The sequence below is a fragment of the Acanthochromis polyacanthus genome, chromosome 3 (genome assembly GCF_021347895.1).
Source record: "Acanthochromis polyacanthus isolate Apoly-LR-REF ecotype Palm Island chromosome 3, KAUST_Apoly_ChrSc, whole genome shotgun sequence".
In the NCBI taxonomy this organism is placed as follows: Eukaryota; Metazoa; Chordata; class Actinopteri; family Pomacentridae; genus Acanthochromis; species Acanthochromis polyacanthus.
In genome coordinates this window covers 44,559,375-44,573,078 of record NC_067115.1, presented here as the reverse complement: position 1 = coordinate 44,573,078, position 13,704 = coordinate 44,559,375, and the positions used below count along the sequence as shown (strand labels likewise).

General features: G+C 37.4%; 1 protein-coding gene across 2 annotated transcripts in view; it reads left to right on the top strand.

The window, feature by feature from the left end:
* LOC110970969 (palmitoyltransferase ZDHHC5-A-like) overlaps positions 1–13,704 on the top strand; it is a 37,976-nt gene that overhangs the window by 9,894 nt on the left and 14,378 nt on the right. For both annotated transcript variants that reach the window (XR_007940825.1, XM_051945426.1), the window contains exons 3-10: positions 3,383–3,504; positions 3,602–3,759; positions 4,562–4,734; positions 6,014–6,116; positions 6,243–6,334; positions 11,679–11,805; positions 12,630–12,738; positions 12,830–12,939. Coding sequence is in view for 1 of the 2 variants with exons in the window: in XM_051945426.1 (XP_051801386.1) it covers positions 3,383–3,504; positions 3,602–3,759; positions 4,562–4,734; positions 6,014–6,116; positions 6,243–6,334; positions 11,679–11,805; positions 12,630–12,738; positions 12,830–12,939 (994 nt within the window). In the remaining variant the exon portion in view is untranslated. The remainder of the gene's footprint in view (positions 1–3,382; positions 3,505–3,601; positions 3,760–4,561; positions 4,735–6,013; positions 6,117–6,242; positions 6,335–11,678; positions 11,806–12,629; positions 12,739–12,829; positions 12,940–13,704) is intronic.

The window sequence follows — 13,704 nt, the reverse complement described above, 5'->3', positions numbered from 1 at the left end:
CAAAATGACAAAATCCAAACAAAAGTCAGAAAAAAACAACAAAAACAAGACAAAATATTACAGAAACGAGACACAAAATGACAAAAAAATTAGACAAACGACTAGGGCTGGACCCGAATATCCGAATATTCGTTCGCTACGGCACTATCCGGATATTAATTTGGTATCCGAATATTGGCGCGCGCATCCCCCCCCCCCCTCGCCGTTGGACGTCACTGGGCGGAAAGAATATGCAGCGTTACTGTCTTCGCTCCGCCTTCTTCCCACATCGGCTCATCTCGTCCTGTGATCACATAAACATATACACATATGTCTATAACATATACACATATGTCCATGTGATCACCCCCTCCTCCCCCCAGACGAAAATATGCGGAGCTCTTCTCTTCCCTGCGCCTTCGGCCCATTTCAGCTCATCCCGCCGTGTTCTTCGGCTCATTTCGGCTCCTCCGTTCATGTTTCTTACCACCACCCGAATGACGTTACGGGGCGGAACGAATATCCGGATATTCGTCTTTAATAGGGCCCGAATATTCGGAGGCCAGAAACCACTATTTGGGCCAGCCCTACAAACGACACGAAAGTAAACAAAAAAGACATGAAATTCAACAAAAGTTACAAAGCAACAAAAAATAAACAACAAAAATGAGACAAGACACACAAAACGGAATGCAAAACAACGAATTTAGCAAAACAAAATGACAAAAATATAACAAAAAACACAAGTGAGTGTAAAAAAGAAACAGAACGACAAAAACGAGAAACAAATGACAAAAACGAGAAGAAAGTCAGACAAAAAAGACGACAAACATAAGACCAAATATTACGAACCTGAGACACAAGATGACAAATGTGACAGACACGAAACAAAATAAGACGAAAATTTAGATGTTACGAAACAAAAAAATGGATATATGACAAAAACACAACAGCATGCAAAACAACGAATAAAGCAAAACACAAAATGACAAAAATAAGACAAAACCACAAGTGAGACAAAAAGAAACACAAAATTTTAGTGTGTCATCTTCTTTCAGCTGATTGTTTTGCTCCTACAGACCACAACTTTACTATTCAGGATGGTTTCCTCTGCCTTAAAAAGACCGATAAAACCGACACCAGATCAGCTGTTTGGGTCTTAATGGGTTTAACAGAGAATTAAGTAAATGCAGGTTAGAAGTCAAGCGTGCAAATATGAATCTTAATCACTTTTTAGATCTTTGTCAATTTGTGTCTCATTTTTGTAATATTTTGTGTTGTTTTTGTAGTTTTTTTTTGGCTGACTTCTGTTGCTTGTCTCTTGTTTTTGTTGTTTTGTTTCCTTTTTGACTCGCTTGTGTTTTTTGTCATTTCGTTTCTTGCTTTTTGTCATTTTTTGTCTCATTTGTGTCGTTTGTCCATTTTTCGTTCACTTTGTAACTTTTTGTCTGATTTTTTTTGTCAATTTTTTGTTTTGTTTCGTGTCGTTTATTTAATTTTTTGTCATTTTTCTCGCTTTTTCCATTTTGTCTCATTTTTGTGATGTTTTGTCTTGTTTTTGTTTCTATTTTTTTTGTCTGACTTGTTTTGTTGGTTGTTTCTCGTCATTTTGTCTCGTTCTTTTCACTTTGTGTTCCCTTTTTGTCTCACTTGTGTTTTTTGTGTATTTTTTGCTGTTTCGTTTCTCGCTTTTGTAATTTTTTTGTCTCGTTTGTGTCCTTCTTGTAACTTTTTGTCGTGTCATTTGTCCATTTTTTTCGTTCACATTCTAACTTTTGTCAAATTTTTTTGTGTCGTTTATCTAACTTTTTGTCATTTTTTCGCTTTTTCATTTTGTCATTTTTGTAGTATTGTCGTTTTTGTTTCTATTTTTTGTCTGACTTGTCGTTTCTCTCGTTTTTGTCGTTTCTCAGTTTGTTTTTCTTTTTTGTCTCGGTTGTGTTTATTTTTTTGTCGTTTCGTTTATCGCTTTTGTCATTTTGTTTCTCGCTTTTGTCGTTTTGTCTCATTTTTGCAATATTTTGTTGTTTTTGTTTGTTTTGTAAAAAGATAGTTATTTAAATGTAAACCTTTTCAGAATGTACATTTTTGCACTAAAACAAAGGAACCATTAGGAGTTGTGGTTATTTATAGGTTATTATGCTGTGGTTTTACTGGTTTTACTGGTCCGGCCCACTCCAGATCAGATTGGACTAAATGTGGAACCTGGACTAAGATGAGTTGGACTCCTTTAGTCAGGACAGTTCGAAGAGATTCTCTTGTCTTTATAGTCTGAATATTGAAGCAGATAATTTAATAACGACCTGTAAACGGTGCTGAACCTTGGATTGTGTCAGAATAGGAGTGTGAGAAGAAATGAACGTAGACTGGGAGTGTCTGTGCGAGAACATGGATGTAGCTAAAATGTGGGAACATCTGATGGACGTGCACGTGTGCCGGCCGGCCCGTTGCCTTGAATTTGTGAGACAATCTAATCTGTGTGTCTGAGTGGTCAGGGCGGTGGGCAGTCAGATTAGTGAGGAGAAAATAGGCCAACATCTGTCACCCTGACAAAAGCTCATCATCCAGTCTTTCACTTCTCCTCCAAGAGTCTCTGAATGTGTGTGTCCCTGCCGTCAGCCACATTTCCTCAGCGGTGGATTAATACAAAGCCTGATAACAATTAACCAATAACGACTGGAAAAAAAAAAAAAATCAAACATGAGACGCAAAATGACGAAAGTGAAAAACAAAATTACAAAAAATTTGCTGAACAACACGAAACAAAACAAAGGGACAATAAAATTAGACAAAAAAAGATAAAAGGCGACAAAAAATGGACCAACGACACAAACAGACAAAAAGTTACACAAGTGACACAAACGAGACAAAATTGATAAAAGTGCGAAATGACAAAAATATAACAAAAAACACAAGTGAGCGTAAAAGGGAAACGCACAGCGACAAAAACGAGAAACAAAATGACAAAAACATGAGATAAACGACAAGTCATACAAAAACAGACAAAATATTACAATGAACAATCTCGTGTTTTACTTTCAATCAAAACAACTTGCCATGGTCTAGAAATGATTTTGCATAAATTGCAGTTAATGTCCTCTTTGTAGAGTCGTCCTGTGGGCCGGATTGGACCCTCTTGTGGGCCAGTTTTGTCCCGCGGGCCGCATGTTTGACACCCCTGGTCCAGACTGACTGATTAAATGCTGTTTCTTTTGGTTCCATAGGTCTAATAATGGTTGTTCAGGGTTAGAGGTGATTTATTAAAGCCTCATCCTTTAAACGGGTCGACCCTGGATTCCGCTTTTAGTTTGACGTCTCTGTAAATAAGTCAACGAGTCTCACTTTAGTGAAAACTAAACAGTTTTATGGGTTGTTAATGTGACAGAATCTGGTTTTGTTTCAGGTGTCCGTGGCTGTCGGAGCGTTTCTCTGTAGCTGTGCCCATCTACAATGGAGTCATCTTCCTGTTTGTTCTGGCTAACTTCTGCATGGCCACGTTCATGGACCCTGGGATCTTCCCCAGAGGTGAGTTAACGGCTAGTTAAAGGTGAAGAACACGTGATCTACGCGTGTTTACACAAGATGTTGGTGCATACGAGGGTCATGTGTGTTTTCTGTGCAGCCGAGGAGGACGAGGACAAAGAGGACGACTTCCGCGCTCCTCTTTACAAGACGGTGGAGATCAGAGGGATCCAGGTCAGGATGAAATGGTGTTCGACCTGCCGCTTCTACCGGCCGCCGCGGTGCTCCCACTGCTCCGTGTGCGACAACTGTGTCGAGGTGCGTGCATGTTCCAACACGGAACACGGAACTAAGTCAAAGAAATACTTTCCTTTAACCCTCGTGTCGTACCGCGTGTCAAATCGACTCGTTTTAAAGTTTGAAAATGTGGAAAATAGAATATATTTTTACACTGAAACTTCTGATGTCCACATTTTCAATGGTTTTGGGAAATTTTTGAAAATTTTTTGGTGGGGAAAAAAGAAATGTTGAAAAAAATGTTTCTTTAAGAACATTCACAAAAAAATCAACCAAAATCCAGCGAATTTTGTTTAATTTTGGTTGATTTTTATGTTCAAGAAAATATTGAAAGTTTTACTGATATATATGTATATATATATATATATATATATATATATATGGAATCACTTTAGATATTTTTAGGATTTTATGGAAGATTTTTACTCATTTTTTGAAAATATTTCCAAGAATTTCTTGCCATGTTTGGGGGATTTTTCTTTTAGATTTAAAAAAAAAAAACTTTTAAGGGAAACTTTGAGGAATTATTGGAATTTTCTTCCTGATTTTTTTTTGCAAATGTTGAGACATTTGGGGAATTTTTTTGCTGAATTTTTGGATTTTTTTCAGACAAAGAAACAGTATTTTTTGGTAACAACAGGAGGGTTAAAGGCTACTTGTGGACAGAGTGTCAGTTTTGACTGTTCAGAAACTTGATGTACCTGTAATCGTTGGTTCTGTTTCAATAAATAAAGGATGCTAGAATCCTTCTCAGTAAATGTATTTATTTGGAATGGTAAGACATGCCTTTAAATGTTGTCTGAACCATGATCTCATTCTGAAGGACTTCGACCACCACTGTCCGTGGGTGAACAACTGCATCGGCAGGAGAAACTACCGTTACTTCTTCCTCTTCCTGCTGTCGCTAACGGCTCACATCATGGCCGTGTTTGGTTTCGGCCTGCTCTTCATCCTCTATCACCGGCAGAACATCGACCGCCTGCACGCCATCGTCACGTATCCTTTAATGTGTTCAGCGTCCATCCGTCCATGATCTATTCACCGCTTAGTCCTCATTAGGGGGGCTGGATTCTATCCCATCTGACTGAGGGTGAAGGTTCAGAATCAATGATATACAGTCTATCACAGGTTCACCTGGACAGAGAACAGTCTGTCACAGGGCTACACATAGAGACAAACAATCACACTCACATTCACACCTACAGACAGTTTAGAATCACCAGTTAACCTCAGCATGTTTGTGGACTGTGGGAGGAAGCTGGAGAACCTGAAGAAAAGCCACACATGTACAGGAGAACATGGAGACTCCATGCAGAAAGATCCAGGAAGGCCGGGACACAAACCGAGGATCTTCTACATCAGGGGTGTCCAACTCATTCTAGTCCAGGTTCCACATTCAGCCCAGTTTGATCTCCAGTGGACCAGTTTTACTGTACGATCAAAACGACAAGAGTCAGATGAAAAAAAAGACAAAAACAGGACAAAATATTGCAAAAATGAGACAAACGACACAAAATAAAACAAAAACGAAACAAAAAATTAGACAAACAAGTTAGAAAGTAACAAAAAATGGATAAATGACAAAAATGGCACGCAAAACAATGAAGCAAGCAAAATACAAAATGACAAAATAACACAAAAACCACAAGCGAGACAAAGAGGAAACACAAAACAATAAAAACATGAGACAAACGACAAAAATTAGACAAAACAACAAAAACAAGACATTACAAAAATGACACAATACAACAAAAAAATTGACAACACAAAATGAGATAAAAAACAAAACAAAATGGCACACAAAACAATGAATAAAGCAAAACATATTTGTTTCCTTGTTGTCTTGCTTGTGGTTTTTGCCTTATTTTTGTCATTTTGTGTTTTGCTTTATTTGTTGTTTTGCGTGCCGTTTTGTGTCTCATTTTTGTCATTGTTTTTTCTCGTTTGTCGTTTTGTTTTATCTCGTTTGTCCATTTTTTTGTTGCTTTGTAACTTGTTTGTCTAATTTTTGTCTCTTTTTTTGTTTTATTTCGTGTCGTTTGTCTGTTTTGGTGTTTTGTGTCTCATTTTTGCAGTATTTTGTCTTGTTTTTGTTGTTTTTTTTCTATTTTTTTTATCTGACTTTAGTCATTTTGATCATACAGTATAACCGGTCCACTGGAGATCAGACTGGGCTGAAAGTAGAACCTGAACTAGATTGAGTCTGACACCGCTGCTCGAGCTGTTTTGTAATCTACGATGTCCTGAGATGCTCCTTGACCCGTGGTGCTCCCAGTCTGGCTGTAATGTGTGTTGCTGGCCTGTTCTTCATTCCTGTTGCTGGTCTTACTGGTTTCCACATCGTGCTTGTGGCCAGAGGCAGAACGACCAATGAACAGGTAGGAAACTGAAGATTATGTGTTTATATTTTATAGAAATCAGACATCTTTCTACTGTTTTCTTCCTTTGTGACTCGCTGGTTGTGGATTCTACATGCATCTCCATACGTTCCTGTGTTTCTTCAGGTAACAGGAAAGTTCAGAGGAGGAGTGAATCCTTTCACCAACGGCTGCTGGAAGAACGTCTCTCACGTCCTCTGCAGCTCACAGGCACCCAGGTGCATTTTTTACAGTTTCTTTTCATGACTTCTCCTGTTTAACTGCCTCCCTCTATGGTTGGGAGTTCACAAACATGACACAACCTTCCAGAAGCTTGTTTTTACTGATGACGCCTCAGCATTTCACCAAGACGTTTCTCAGAATACGCTGCTAGGGTCTGGCTCGGTTTCACTTTAAATGCTTCCTCATTTGGGAAATTATTTCCTTCAAAAGTCGCTCACATTATTAAAACTCACTCAGTTTCCAAATCAGACTCCTGGAAACGTGTATCAACTGTAATATCCTGCTGACATGTGAGCGTTTAACCCACATGTTGATTAGCAACCTGCACATTAGTGTGTGAATGTGTGTGTGTCTGGGTGAATGGGAGCAATTGTTGTAAAAGCGCTTTGAGTACTCTGATGAGTAGAAAAGCGCTATATAAGAGCAAGTCCATTTACCATTTACCATTTACCATGTATGTTTGCTGAGCTGAACTAAAGAGAGCAGATGAGCTAACTTCATCTCTGCTTTCTTTACACCACACTGCAGCATCTTTGAACTTTATACTTCGTTGTGCAATGATTCCAGTTGGTTTAAAAACTTGTGGTTTGTTCAAGTCAATTTGGGTAGAAGGTCCTAGGACCCCTGACCATCACTAGACCACCGGAGAGCAGTGATTCTTACTTCTCTGGGGTCATCGGGTGGAAACCTCCTTCAGCGGTGTTTCTCCTGTTTAGTCCCACAACACCTCCAGGAGACTGGGATGAACTCTGGCATCCCAGATTCACCCCTCCAGTGCCAGTTCACTCTGCTCCTACACAATCCAGCCAGCACCGCCACGTTCAGCTGACCCGTTTAGGAGAAGCTCCAGGCAGTGACCAGATGCTACCAGTTAGCTAGTGCGAGATGCTGAATACCTCGTGCCAACTGCTACAAACATGATGAAGAAACTATACATACAACCTCTCCTAACCTGCCAGTGCTAACTTTAAATGCTAGTGCTAGCTGCAAGACTCCTGCCATGTCAAAAGCAAACTTACCACTGACAAAGAAACTACACAAGCCAGCTCACCAAACTTGTTAGTGCTACATGCTAATGCTAACCGATAATTGCTAAAATATTTCAGCTAAGCAGACTTCATCTAAGATGTAAGTACCATTTGCTAACTGCTAATGCTGTCTAAAAAAGGAAAGACAAGTACACAGCCACTACCTGACACCAGACTTACCTGAGATGTCTGCATGGTCCTAAAGAGACTCTAACAGGCCACACCCCCTCCTGATCTACACTTCCTCTTCCTGGATCTCTGCCCATTGGAGGAGGGAAAAGAGGGCGGGGAAAGCAGAGTAAAGGAAACGACTCCTCCTTCACCGCCTCCATTTCACCCCCCAACTATTCCTGTTACTCCTATTCCAGGAGTGTCCAACATGAGGCCCGTGGTCCAAAAGTGGTCCTCCAGAGGGTCCAATCCGGCCCTCAAAGTGTAAAAATTACAGAGAAGACATTAACTGCAGATTGTAAATTAGTAAAACTATAAATTTAAAATCATTTTGAGACCATGACAAGTTGGTGTTATGCTAAAGTGAAATACTAGATTGTTCACTGTTCTTTTGTGGTTTTGTGCCTCATTTTTGTAATGTTTTATCTCGTTTTTGTTGTTTTTATGTCTGACTTTTGTCGTTCGTCTCATGTTTCTGTCCTTGTGTTTTTTGTTTTTGTCGTTTTGTGTTTCTTTTTCGTCTCGCTTGTGTTTTTTGTTTTTGTCGTTTTGTGTTTTCTTTTTCGTCTCGCTTGTGTTTTTTGTTTTTGTCGTTTTGTGTTTTCTTTTTCGTCTCGCTTGTGTTTTTTGTTTGTCTTTTTTTCTTTTTCGTCTCGCTTGTGTTTTTTGTTTTTGTCGTTTTGTGTTTTCTTTTTCGTCTCGCTTGTGTTTTTTGTTTTTGTCGTTTTGTGTTTTCTTTTTCGTCTCGCTTGTGTTTTTTGTTTTTGTCGTTTTGTGTTTTCTTTTTCGTCTCGCTTGTGTTTTTTGTTTTTGTCGTTTTGTGTTTTCTTTTTCGTCTCGCTTGTGTTTTTGTTTGTCTTTTTTCTTTTTCGTCTCGCTTGTGTTTTTTGTTTTTGTCGTTTTGTGTTTTCTTTTTCGTCTCGCTTGTGTTTTTTGTTTTTGTCGTTTTGTGTTTTTCTTTTTCGTCTCGCTTGTGTTTTTTGTTTTTGTCGTTTTTTCTTTTTCGTCTCACTTGTGTTTTTTGTTTTTGTCGTTTTGTTTTCTTTTTCGTCTCGCTTGTGTTTTTTGTTTTTGTCATTTTGTGTTTTCTTTTTCGTCTCGCTTGTGTTTTTTGTTTTTGTCGTTTTGTGTTTTCTTTTTCGTCTCGCTTGTGTTTTTTGTTTTTGTCGTTTTGTGTTTTCTTTTTCGTCTCGCTTGTGTTTTTTGTTTGTCTTTTTTCTTTTTCGTCTCGCTTGTGTTTTTTGTTTTTGTCGTTTTGTGTTTTCTTTTTCGTCTCGCTTGTGTTTTTGTTTTTGTCGTTTTGTGTTTTCTTTTTCGTCTCGCTTGTGTTTTTTGTTTTGTCGTTTTGTGTTTTCTTTTTCGTCTCGCTTGTGTTTTTTGTTTTTGTCGTTTTGTTTTCTTTTTCGTCTCGCTTGTGTTTTTTGTTTTTGTCGTTTTGTGTTTTCTTTTTCGTCTCGCTTGTGTTTTTTGTTTGTCTTTTTTCTTTTTCGTCTCACTTGTGTTTTTTGTTTTTGTCGTTTTGTGTTTTCTTTTTCGTCTCGCTTGTGTTTTTTTGTTTTTGTCGTTTTGTGTTTTCTTTTTCGTCTCGCTTGTGTTTTTGTTTTTGTCGTTTTGTGTTTTCTTTTCGTCTCGCTTGTGTTTTTTGTTTGTCTTTTTTCTTTTTCGTCTCGCTTGTGTTTTTTGTTTTTGTCGTTTTGTGTTTTCTTTTTCGTCTCGCTTGTGTTTTTGTTTTTGTCGTTTTGTGTTTTCTTTTTCGTCTCGCTTGTGTTTTTTGTTTGTCTTTTTTTCTTTTTCGTCTCGCTTGTGTTTTTTGTTTTTGTCGTTTTGTGTTTTCTTTTCGTCTCGCTTGTGTTTTTTGTTTTTGTCGTTTTGTGTTTTCTTTTTCGTCTCGCTTGTGTTTTTGTTTTTGTCGTTTTGTGTTTTCTTTTTCGTCTCGCTTGTGTTTTTTGTTTTGTCGTTTTGTGTTTTCTTTTTCGTCTCGCTTGTGTTTTTTGTTTGTCTTTTTTTCTTTTTCGTCTCGCTTGTGTTTTTTGTTTTTGTCGTTTTGTGTTTTCTTTTTCGTCTCGCTTGTGTTTTTTGTTTTTGTCGTTTTGTGTTTTTCTTTTTCGTCTCGCTTGTGTTTTTTGTTTTTGTCGTTTTTTCTTTTTCGTCTCACTTGTGTTTTTGTTTTTGTCGTTTTGTTTTCTTTTTCGTCTCGCTTGTGTTTTTTCTTTTTGTCGTTTTGTGTTTTCTTTTTCGTCTCGCTTGTGTTTTTTGTTTTTGTCATTTTGTGTTTTCTTTTTCGTCTCGCTTGTGTTTTTTGTTTTTGTCGTTTTGTGTTTTCTTTTTCGTCTCGCTTGTGTTTTTTGTTTTTGTCGTTTTGTGTTTTCTTTTTCGTCTCGCTTGTGTTTTTTGTTTGTCTTTTTTTCTTTTTCGTCTCGCTTGTGTTTTTTGTTTTTGTCGTTTTGTGTTTTCTTTTTCGTCTCGCTTGTGTTTTTGTTTGTCTTTTTTTCTTTTTCGTCTCGCTTGTGTTTTTTCTTTTTGTCGTTTTGTGTTTTCTTTTTCGTCTCGCTTGTGTTTTTTGTTTTTGTCGTTTTGTGTTTTCTTTTTCGTCTCGCTTGTGTTTTTTGTTTTTGTCGTTTTGTGTTTTCTTTTTCGTCTCGCTTGTGTTTTTTGTTTTTGTCGTTTTGTGTTTTCTTTTTCGTCTCGCTTGTGTTTTTTGTTTTTGTCGTTTTGTTTTCTTTTTCGTCTCGCTTGTGTTTTTTGTTTTTGTCGTTTTGTGTTTTCTTTTTCGTCTCGCTTGTGTTTTTTGTTTGTCTTTTTTTCTTTTTCGTCTCACTTGTGTTTTTTGTTTTTGTCGTTTTGTGTTTTCTTTTTCGTCTCGCTTGTGTTTTTTGTTTTTGTCGTTTTGTTTTCTTTTTCGTCTCGCTTGTGTTTTTTGTTTTTGTCGTTTTGTGTTTTCTTTTTCGTCTCGCTTGTGTTTTTTGTTTGTCTTTTTTTCTTTTTCGTCTCGCTTGTGTTTTTTGTTTTTGTCGTTTTGTGTTTTCTTTTTCGTCTCGCTTGTGTTTTTTGTTTTTGTCGTTTTGTGTTTTCTTTTTCGTCTCGCTTGTGTTTTTTGTTTGTCTTTTTTTCTTTTTCGTCTCGCTTGTGTTTTTTGTTTTTGTCGTTTTGTGTTTTCTTTTTCGTCTCGCTTGTGTTTTTGTTTTTGTCGTTTTGTGTTTTCTTTTTCGTCTCGCTTGTGTTTTTTGTTTTTGTCATTTTGTGTTTTCTTTTTCGTCTCGCTTGTGTTTTTTGTTTTTGTCGTTTTGTGTTTTCTTTTTCGTCTCACTTGTGTTTTTGTTTTTGTCGTTTTGTTTTCTTTTTCGTCTCGCTTGTGTTTTTTGTTTTTGTCGTTTTGTGTTTTCTTTTTCGTCTCGCTTGTGTTTTTTGTTTTTGTCATTTTGTGTTTTCTTTTTCGTCTCGCTTGTGTTTTTTGTTTTTGTCGTTTTGTTTTCTTTTTCGTCTCACTTGTGTTTTTTGTTTTTGTCGTTTTGTTTTCTTTTTCGTCTCGCTTGTGTTTTTTCTTTTTGTCGTTTTGTGTTTTCTTTTTCGTCTCGCTTGTGTTTTTTGTTTTTGTCATTTTGTGTTTTCTTTTTCGTCTCGCTTGTGTTTTTTGTTTTTGTCGTTTTGTGTTTTCTTTTTCGTCTCACTTGTGTTTTTTGTTTTTGTCGTTTTGTTTTCTTTTTCGTCTCGCTTGAGTGTTTTTGTTTTTGTCGTTTTGTGTTTTCTTTTTCGTCTCGCTTGTGTTTTTTGTTTTTGTCATTTTGTGTTTTCTTTTCATCTTGCTTGTGTTTTTTCTTTTTGTCGTTTTGTGTTTTGCTTTGTCGGTTGTCTAATTTTCTCTTTTTTGTTATATTGAGTGGCTTTTGTCTCGTTTGTTTGACGTTTTGTGTCTCATTTTAGTAACGTTTTGTCTTGTTTTTTTGTCTTTTTTTAATCTAACTTTTGTCGTTTTGATCATAAAGTAAAACTGGTTTTCCATCCCCTCTGCTCATCTTCTACATATCTAACCTTCTTCCTCTCATTGGCTGCCTCCACTGGACAGTTAACTCAGTCAGATAGGCTCTTTTCATTCACGTTGGGATGCTTACAGTGAGGAAACTCGTGTCTGTGCTCTGTGCAGGTATCTGGGCAGGAAGAAGTGCGTGCAGAGTGTGTTCGTTCAGCCTCCTTTTCTGAGGCCACAGCTGACCGAGGCCCAGCTGGCTGCAAAGATCCTGGACAACGGTATCCAGGGAGACCTGCACAGGGTAAGAACAGCAGGATGGGAGCTCATTCAGTTCCACAAAACAACTGTAACAGTACGAGTTACAGGACAGGAATCGGTCCCAGTCCAGAGCTTAAAAATGAACAGAATGGTCCACTACGAGGGCTCTAAAGCATCCGTCATTCCTTTTTGTCTTGCTTGTGGTTTTTGTCATTTTGTGTTTTGCTTAATTCATTTTTTGTGTATCATTTTTGTCATTTTGTTTCATGCTTTTGCCATGATTTTGTCTCATTTTTGTCACCTTGTAACTTTTTTTGGTCAAATTTTTTTGTCTTGTTTCATGTCGTTAGTCTCGTTTTTGTCATTTTGTGTTTTCTTTTTGTCTCGCTTGTGTTTTTGTCTGTTTTTTTTGCTTTGTTTCTCGCTTTTGTCATTTTGGGTCTCATTTTTACAATATTTTATCTTGTTTTTGTTGCTTTCTGTCTTCCTTTTGTGGTTGTGATCCTCCAGTAAACCCTCCATGGTTCAGGTCCAGGTGACTAAATGTTGTGTTCCTTTGTAGACACTCTGTGATCTGGAAGTTGTGATGTGGAAATGATAAACTGAGGATGAATGTTGGTGAAACTGAACTTATGTTTCTTCATAAATTTCAGGTTGTTCATGAAGTTTAGTAAAAAGATAACTCCTTAAATGTGAACATTTCTGCACTAAAACAAAGGAACCATTAGGAGTTGTGGTTATTTAGATGTTATCATGCTGTGGTTTTACTGGTTTTACTGGAGATCAGACTGGACTGGATGTGGAACCTGGACTAAGATGAGTTTGACTCTCCTGATGTATATCATTGATTCTTTGTCTTCTTTCTAGTCCAAGTCCAGTCTGGAGATGATGGAGAGCCAGTCGTGTGACGCTGAGCCTCCGCCTCCTCCTAAACCGGAGCTCCGCTACCCTGGAATCACCAGAGGAAACACGGAGGGTAACGCCGTCTACAAGAGCTTTGTCTCAGCTTCCTGTTTCTGTGTAGATTTTTACTGTGTTGTTTTTTTTAAATTGTTTTTTTCTATCAGAGTGCAGTCTACTGAACAAAGCCCCTCCCACCCCCACCATGTACAAGTACAGGCCCACCTACAGCCCCAGCAAGAACCACACAGCGCTCACACATGCTTATGCCAACCAGGTAACGCACCAATGGACACACACTGAAAACTGTCTTTATAAAGTAGATCAGGGGTGTCAAACTGAAATTCTAGTCCAGGTTCCACATTCAGCCCGGTTTGATCTGCAGTGGACCAGTTTTACTATAAGATCAACACGACTAAAGTCAGATAAAAAAAGACAAAAAAACAACAAAAACAAGACAAAATGTAGCGATACAAAACAACAAAAAAATGAGACAAACGAGACAAACACAAAACAATGAATAAAGCGAAACGCAAAATGACAAAATAAGACAAAAAACAAGTGAGATGAAAAGGAAACAAAACGACAAAAACACGAGACGAACAATACAAAACAAAAACAAGACAAAGTATGACAAAAATGAGACACCAAATGACAAAAAAATTTGACAAATGACACGAAAAAAACGAAAAAGAGACAAAAAATTACCAAGTGACAAAAAACGGACAAACAACAAAAAACATAAAACGACAAAGCAAAAGACAAAATGGCAAAAATAAGACAAAAAACACAAGTGAGAAGAAAAGGAAACGCAAAACGACAAAAACAGGAGACGAAAGTCCGACAAAAATGGCAAAAAACAAAAGCAAGACAAAATATTACAAAAATGAGACACAAAACATCCAAGGAATGAGACAAACGCTACAAAATAAAACGAGACAAAATAGTTTGACAAAAAGTTACAAAGCATAAAAAAAATGGACAAACGACAAAAACGAGACAAAAAACACAAAGCGGTTAAAAACGGCACAGAAAACGGCAC